The 8,713-nt window shown below is 47.6% G+C and overlaps 1 protein-coding gene and 1 non-coding gene across 2 annotated transcripts; one reads left to right on the top strand and one right to left on the bottom strand.

The window, feature by feature from the left end:
- Window positions 1-3,081: 3,081 nt before the first annotated feature.
- On the bottom strand, window positions 3,082-5,931 carry LOC136545232 (E3 ubiquitin-protein ligase RHF2A-like). The gene is made up of 7 exons (XM_066537279.1): window positions 5,422-5,931; window positions 5,278-5,324; window positions 4,823-4,885; window positions 4,624-4,723; window positions 4,166-4,515; window positions 3,952-4,059; window positions 3,082-3,835 (listed from the first exon to the last, which is right to left on the bottom strand). The coding sequence occupies exons 1-7, from the start codon at window positions 5,557-5,559 to the stop codon at window positions 3,538-3,540; spliced, it is 1,104 nt and encodes a 367-aa protein (XP_066393376.1). The 5' UTR covers window positions 5,560-5,931; the 3' UTR covers window positions 3,082-3,537.
- A 1,167-nt stretch (window positions 5,932-7,098) lies between these two features.
- TRNAC-GCA (transfer RNA cysteine (anticodon GCA)) lies at window positions 7,099-7,170 on the top strand. The gene has a single exon. It is a non-coding gene; the product is annotated as a tRNA-Cys (tRNA).
- Window positions 7,171-8,713: the final 1,543 nt, after the last annotated feature.

Consider the following 8,713-nt stretch of genomic DNA (forward strand, 5'->3'; position numbering starts at 1 on the left):
GGAGCTATAGGGAGCGACATCGATGGAGTGGAACTGTGACCGTCTCGGCTGCAGGCGCGTGCGGTAGCAGCCCGGTCGGACATGACTAAGAGTGGTCTGGCCACTCGTAGGGGCGGTGGCCATGGTGCTCTGCGGTGGCGAGCAATCGAGGAGGAGGATGGAGCGCGGGGCAACACGGGCTCGGGCACGCTCGCGCGCGCAGTGGCTGGCGATGGGAGCGGCCGCGGCACCAGCAGGGCAGGCTGAGAGGCGGCGGGGAAGGCGCTCGGGAGGGCCAGCGCTGTCCACGCGCACCAGCGGCCCAGCACGCGTGCGCCCGGCAACGGCTTGGTTCCAACGGCCTACAGCGTAGGCGACGAGCAGAGAGAGAGCGGATGGAGGCAGGGAAGAATGGGCGCAAGAAGAAGAGTGAGGAGACGTGTGCGAGCTCACCATCTACTTCTCAAGCATGGCGTGGGTAGGGTGGCCTAGCACAGCGTGGCCGGCAGGGGCAACGCAGTACGCGGCAACAGTTGCTCGGGTAGGTGGAATGAACGGCCGAGAGCGAGCGCTGCAGTGACCGAACGGCAACGGACAAGAGCACCTCCCTACACGCGCGCATAGATGACATTACGGTCGACAGCAACTACGCATAAGTTTTAAAGCGAACGAAAAACTGCTAACGACCACGATTGGGGTTCAACTAATTCCACGACTCTACAGTTGATCTTATCAGCTATCTAACGGCGCAATCCACACAACAAAAGGACCACCAAAGAGGAAGATACATGCGTGCCAAGGTGAGTTCGTCTAGCTGGGCGCTGGTTCGTGAACCGAACAGCAATTCGCGGACCGCAGCGCGTTCTAACAAAGTTAGGTAATTTCTACGAGAGTGCCATGACACTTATCGCCCCCTCGACCTACACCGTTCTCAAGTGCTCACTTGACGCAACTAACGGTGCAAAAACATGGAGTTGGTGTTTAGATAATTTTGTGGATATTTAAATGTTGAAGTAGCATTGTCTATCATCTTTTCAGACTAAAAAGGAATTCAAAGTTCCAGTTAGAACTAACACTCCCTAGCACTTTTGGTTGAATTTTTAAACGGTCAAAACTTTACCAAACTTCACCAACAACCATTTCACGGCATAACACACACTTTATACCAAACAATAGAACCAAAACATCAGGGCGTTATTTAACTATGTTGCATTTTATAAATCACCAAAAAGTGTACTTTCAACACAACTTCAAATTTTTGCCGATTCAACAAAAAGGACTATTTTTTTAATTTCCAATTTGATTTTTGAGCTTTCAAGAACACTAATTAACAACCTTTGCTTTCCAAACGTTAATGTTGCATTTTCATCTACAAAACTTGTACTTCAATTTTTATTTAAGTACTAAATACAAGTTATGTTTTATTCTTGTTTATAGAAATTGCTTTTCGTGCCAAACAATTAAAACTATTTTTCTTATTAGAATTTTCATTATTGCCTTTGATTAAACTAACTCACTGTATTTATAGATCTATTTCTCAGGCCATAATCTCAGTGCTTAGCGGATTTGTAACACCAGAGGTGTTACAACCAATCCCCCTAAAAAGAATCTCGTGCCGAGATTCGGAGAAAGAATCAGAAGAGTGGAAAACACGATTACATTTCGTAGATCAGAAATTGCTCGAAAGATTACCCGACATCGAATGCTAAACCACACAGGGATTTAGAGATACATGATTAAGAGCAACCTAATATAACCGAGGCTTAATCTAGAAGTCGAGATAGATGAGGGCAATGGAGAAACAACAAGATAATGATTATTCAAAACATGGCGTATGACCAACAGATCTAGAAACAAGAGACTGAGAAGTCAAACATCGTGAACCCTAAAACCGAACTAACCAACAATAGACTTGAACTTCTTCGAAAACCAGATCCTTCTTCTTCTCAGATTACACCATCACCTCAGACTGACGAACCTAGTTCCACAATGTCGACTGGATCTCGTAGCTCTGCGTCGGATTTGAGGGGATGAGAATGGAGAAGAAGAGCAAGGACCAAGGGCATCTTATAGCGGCGAACGGAGATGGGGCTCAACACACCGGAAGTGGAGACGGCGTGTATGGGGTACACTGACGGTTCACGCTGTGGGAATAAAGTCGGCCATGGTGTGCTTCCTGCGCGAGCGAGCGGAGGGAGGATAAGGAAGAGGGGAGGGATTCGCTCGACGAGGAAGGCGTGCGGGTGGTCGTGCCCCCAAAAAGAAGAAAAGGAGGGGGAAAAGGGGGGGGGTCTAGTACGAAGACGAGAGCGTGGGGTCGAGAGCCGACCGGATACCGAGAAAAGGAGAAACACACAGTGCACGAAGACGGCGAGTGCGGCACGATGCCGCGGCCACACGAGAGCAGGGTGCTAATGGGCCCGACATAGACGGCGTCCGCAGGGCACGCGGCGAAATAACCTGGCATGTGTAGTGCGGTCAAGCTAGACACAGGGCTTGGGACATGACATCCGCTCAGGTTTTTACAATCCCTCCCGACTACCCACGGTTAACTTTCCTTACTACTCTTCTTTTGCTTTCCCTTCCTTGACCACATCCGTCTTTCATGTAAACTAAGACCATGTCATATGTTCTTTCTCCAAAACCACCTCCTCTTGTTTACTTGAGGGAACACTATTTCATCAACCCATTGTGGATTTCCCGGCGTTCTTCTCTCGCGACAGCAGACCAAGCATCTCCATTATTAGTCGCTACGACGCTAGCGCATGGCAGGGTAGCGGATGGAACCTAATGATGGGGATCTCCACCTTCTTCAATGGCTGACGAATCCGTGTGTTGTCTTGACGACTGCACCAAGCTTCAACTGCTTCGCTGTTCAGGGGGTCCAGATCACCCGTCACCACTCAGCAGTCAGCGCGCGCGCACACACACACCCCTCCGTATGAAGACTCTTGACGGTCATGTGCCTACAGGACAGGTCCTTAACTGTATTGCCACTGATCTTGGCCTTTGATCTTCATTTGAGATTTCCTTCAAATCCGAGTGGTATATATGACCAAACTTTTCATCATCAGAAAGTAAAATATACAACAACTAGGACGAATGTGTAAACGATCAAGTAGCTGGTAGCTGAGAATCAGGACGTCTGCTTATCAAGTTCAAAGTCTGTGTGATTGGATTTTCAGAAGGTGCTGCAGCATCATCTTAGCATAATTGACAGCTAAGATGTGAGTACTGTATCGATTGCTGTTTTCCCACTCTATCATCATAAACACTAATGCAGTACACGATACGATGCCTGACATATGATAGGAATATATAGGTCCATAAAAACGTTTCCATGTTCTCTTGGTTGTGCACATCCAACTTTATTCTGAAACATTCACTGAACACTTGGCATGTAGTAACATCTACTTCGCTGACTAATGAGCAAGTGACAAACCAATTATACACGCGACACGCTGTGAAGTACATCTTCTGTAGTACAAGCATACATAGCACATACCGCACTTCTAAACCATATCTAGTGTAAACTCATTGAGGACCTCATCTTGGCATTCAAGCTGTTGATGAAGACGAGGCGTTATGTAAAGCAGTTGCAGCTGTAGGGGGGACGACAGCTCCTTGACTATCTGCATCTGAACCAGGATGGAGATCGGCTGGAGAAGCAGTAGCAGACGACATCCCTGTTCCATTTCCATCCCCTGTCTCTAGTTTCTCAATCATGCGAGACACAGCAGCGATCCCAGCATTGACCTCCCTCCTCATCTCTGAACCAAGGTTTGATATGGTGCTGTTCTGTGCGAACCACCTTTCCTTCCACCCGCGCGTACTTTTCGTTATGGAATCCTTGTACCTGGTAGTGTTGATGATAATGAGAAGAGCGTATGCTTATGTAAGTTAAGTGATGCTTTAGAATTTCTCAGCATATCTGATTCTTATAGTCACAGGAGTAAAAATGTAGAAATGTACTTTGTAGAAACCAACTGCAGCCGAGATTTGATTGTGTCTGAGAATGACTGTGCATCAGATGGTCCAGCTTCATCTTGGTTGGCAGGCGAAGACTGGTTCCTAGAAACACTGATCCAGATCATCAAGTAGCAAGTGTTAATTAGTTAATCTCATGTAAATGACAAGCAAACAGATAAATATAGACAGTAGTACAGTACTATTCTGCAGGAAATACCTATCATTTGACCCAACAGGGCCATTAACCGAGGCATTGTAATTCACAGATGTGTCTGCAGCTGTTTCTTCTGCGGAGTCCACAGTAGGCAGTGGCCGAGAAGAAACTACAGCAGAAGCATGTTCATGGTCCCCTTCTTGCGGTGGATGTGAAGACAGAGAACCACCAGGAGTGGCCTCAGCAGCAGTTGGAAAGAACAGAATTTGTGGGTGGCCATGACCATGAGCTGCCGATCTGCTGCGACGGCCTTCTCTTCTAGCATGGCGGTGTGACCTACGAATGGCGGCAGCGGCAGCCAAGTGCTGTAGGATTCGCTCCTCAATCTCGGCATCATCTGCATCCACCGGTACCTGGAATGGAAGATACAGTGGCATCAGTAACTGTGCAGGAATTGAGCATACAAGCATGCCATCAATGGAAGCACACTCTGAATGTGAATGTCAGATATACGTGAGCACCTCGAAATCCCCGAGCAGTGGATGACGGAAAATGGTTGTGTTTCGCGCGTGATTTTCTTGCGTGTTCCGCTCTTCCTCAACAGCCTCAAGGAGCTCTTGGCTGCAGTAGGAGGTAAGCAATGCGTGTGAGAGTGAGACCAACCCTTTAAACGAAATTCAGTGGACGCATGCATTGGTGGTGGTATAGCAGAATCTGTACCTCATGGGGTCCTTCATGCTGATTGCCTGCCAACACATGGGACACTGAGAGCTTCTCTGGCACCTGTAGGCATGATCAATGATCAATCAGAATGCTCAGAAGTAGTGTCACTCAAGGATCACGAAGAGTAACGCAATTAGTACAATACACAGTAACACCAATGCTGGCAACAAACTAAGACAAGCAAACAGTGATTCAGAGCAGAGCTTGCAACTCGTCCAAATTACATTCACATTCAGAGTGTGTCAGGCAGAGATTCAGATTAACGCATCGCATCGCATTCAGCACTGATCGAAATTAGGAGCGAGGGTACACGGCAACACGATAGAACAACTGCGCAGTGGATTGCAGTGTCCTTGACATGATCAATTGATGATAGCAACACACGGATATGAAAACAAACACAGAGAAAACAGCAGGAAAGCAATCAGAGACAGGCAAAGCTGAGTGCTCACCACTCGAGGATGCACTGGAGGTGGAACTCGTGCCTGCAGCTGGTCACCTGCGCAGCGCAGACAAGAAGAAGAGAGTCAAGAACCCGGACGCGCAAGGCAGGTGACGAATCCTCTCAGCACGTACGGGAGCAGTGCAGCACGTACCGCGGAGGGGTCGCTGTCGGAGAAGGCCTCGAGGCAGATGCTGCAGGCGTCGTCGCAGGCGTCCTGGACGCCGCCCTCCACGAAGGCCACCGCCGACGAGTGCTTCTCCATCTGCGCCGCCGCCGCCCCCGCGTCCATCCCCTTCCTCCCCCTCCCTCTCTCCCCCTCTCTCCCTCTCTCTCTCTCTCTCTCTCTCTCTCTCTCCGATCAAAAGCCGGGAGCCGCGCGCTTCCACGAACGATCCCTGCAACACGAACGCCGGCAGCCGGAGGGAAATCGGGGCGAGTAGTGTAGTGTGGCTACCCCCAAACCTGCTCCAAGCACGCAATAGCACAGCGATCGCCGCCCCCCAAATGATACGCTGCTAGTGCTAGAGATAGAGATTTAGAGATTAGTAGTAGACCAGACCAGGTCCGCGTGGAACCGATCTCCTCCCGCGGCCGGCGCCCGGCGACGACCGCGGCATACGTCCACGGCAAGGGAAGGAAAAGGCCAGGAAACGGCCGCCCCGCCTCGTCCCTCGCGCGGCTGACGGGTGGGCCCGTTGGTATCTTGCTCTTGTCGACGGAGCGGGTGGTGGACCCTCCGTCGGTACGCGGTCCGTGCCGCTGACATGGTGGGGTAGACCTGGCCCGCTGGTGTCAGGACTGGGAGGGCGACACGGTCAGCCGTGCAGGGAGCCGGTGGTCAAAGACCGGGTCGGTCCGGGCACAATTTTTCAACGGACCGAACCGTGGAGCACGTGATGTGACCCGAGAGAATAAAAATGCGATTATATACATACAGTACCAAGTCTGGGTTATGACTTATGAGTGACAAAATTCCTCGTTATTTTGATTTTGATTTTGATTATATTATGTTATGCGGTGGGAATTTTTGCAGCAACGCACTACTCCTAGTGCCAAAATTTTCTTGTTCCAAGTTTTTACTTTGATAAAACTTTTGGATCCTTTCTAGCAGCGTCAATCTGTCGATCCATTGAGGCATCATTGACTGAGAAGGAACATAAGTTTCTTTTAATAATTGTGGGAAAAAAAAACTACTGTGCAAGTCTTTTCGAAAGACATACACATACTAGCGACTTTGTATGAGTACGGGGCAAATGGATTAGTGTGCTCTTGCTTTCTATCTTGTGTCTCGTCTAGGAAGATCAGTCTGGTCAGCACGAACCAGCCACTGTCTGGCTGACCACCATAGCTTCACCATTACAGCAACGACTTCTTTTTTTCTTGGTGTTTGAATTCAAGAGTGAGGGTTTCCGGCCTCAAGTGGTGGCATAACAACCTCGTTGGGGCTCCTACTACAACAACAAGCAGCACAACATAGATGTGAATCTGTGATCCCAAATCTAAGAGGGTATGTAATATGTGTGAAGACCAAGATAGCTTCTGCTATGGGTTATGTGTGATGCAAAGCTTTGGAGATCTCGATTACCAAAGAAGGATAGGGAGGTAGCTGATGTTTGGTGCCAACTCTTGTTACCTTTATGTAATCAGTAAATTGTAAATGATGACGATGTAACTCTTCAAATAGATGGGCTCCTTGAGCCTAGATCAATGATAAGAAAAAACAGGTGGGGAGCCTTTCCCCCTCATTGACAGTAAAAAAAATGGGTTATGGGTGATGCCTAATCACTGTATCTACTAATATCATTTTGTAGTTAGAGCATACGTCCAAGGGTCCATAGCTCAGTGGTAGAGCAATTGACTGCAGATCAATAGGTCACCGGTTCGAACCCGGTTGGGCCCTAGATGCACTATCTATTTTTAATTTAATTAAATATTAAATAAATTGTTCTAAAAACTTTTTTTTTGAATCCATAATGGTTTTCTTTCCCTTTTTTTTTCTCTCAAACAAAAGGAGACTAACTTAGTAAATGCCAGGTCGTGCACCCATCCCATCAAAGTAGTTTTACTTTTATATTTATTGTATTTGATTTGATACTACATTTCAACTTACGCTTGAGCAACGGCATCATCTCAGTATTTGGGATAAAAAGTACTCCCTGTACTCAAGTATAGCTGAGTTTTTTTTTTTTTTTTTTTACATAGAAAGTGTAGGTACACCTGAGGTTTTAGACGTGAAAAAGGAGGTTGTAGTTAGCGCATTTCTTTGTCTGAAACATCAAGAAAACCATGGTGGTGGTAATATATATGTAACGTAGGAAATCATGGTGTCTCAGTATGCACGTGGATGTGACCCAACTATGGCTAAACTAGCGATCTATTTATCATCCAAAGGAGTTTTGCGACATAATATAGCTAAATTTTATAAGATATCCTACGAACTACTCTAGGTAACAGCAAAAGCACTCAAAACAAGCAATCTGGCATAAAATGTGTTAAATAGAGGAGGTGAGTTTGAAGGCAAATTCCCTACGTGGGATGCGCCGGGGTCAACCTGGATCCTAAATAGGAAGACGTGCTCGTCAGGTTCTTGATGAGCAATGTGAGTGTGTTCGCATGGAAACCCGCTGACATGCCCGGTGTACCTCGGAACTTGATCGATCACTCCTTAAATGTCGATGGCAAAGCCAAACCCATCAAGCAGAAGCTACGACGGTTCGCTCGCGACAAAAAGGAGGCTATTAGGGTAGAAGTTACATGGCTTTTAGCAGCCGGATTTATCAAAGAAGTGTATCATCCGGAGTGGTTAGCCAACCCGGTTCTTGTACGTAAAAAGAATAAGGAATGGAGAATGTGCGTTGATTACACTGATCTCAACAAACACTGCCCTAAAGACTCCTTCGGCTCACCTCGCATAGACGAGGTCATAGATTCAACTGCCGGTTGCGAGCTGCTTTCCTTTCTCGATTGCTACTCTGGTTATCACCAGATCGCTCTCAAAAAGGACGATCAGATCAAGACATCCTTCATCACGCCCTTCGACGCCTACTGCTACACGACCATGTCGTTTGGGCTCAAGAACGCTGGAGCTACCTACCAACGCGCCATACAGGCCTGCCTCAAAGACGAGATAAAAGACGACCTCGTCGAGGCTTATGTTGACGATGTAGTTGTTAAAACCAAGGAAGCATATACCCTTGTCGACAACCTAAAACGTACCTTTGCAGCCCTTAACACATTCCAATGGAAATTAAACCCAAAGAAGTGCATCTTTGGTGTTCCATCTGGTATACTGCTCGGCAATGTCGTCAGTCACGATGGCATACGTCCTAACCCAGAGAAAGTAAAAGCTGTCTTGGACATGAAGCCGCCCAAAAAGGTGAAGGATGTTTAGAAGCTTACCGGATCCATGGCTGCCCTCAGTCGTTTCATATCCAAATTAGGCG

Source organism: Miscanthus floridulus, chromosome 3, assembly GCF_019320115.1.
Source record: "Miscanthus floridulus cultivar M001 chromosome 3, ASM1932011v1, whole genome shotgun sequence".
Lineage (NCBI taxonomy): Eukaryota > Viridiplantae > Streptophyta > Magnoliopsida > Poales > Poaceae > Miscanthus > Miscanthus floridulus.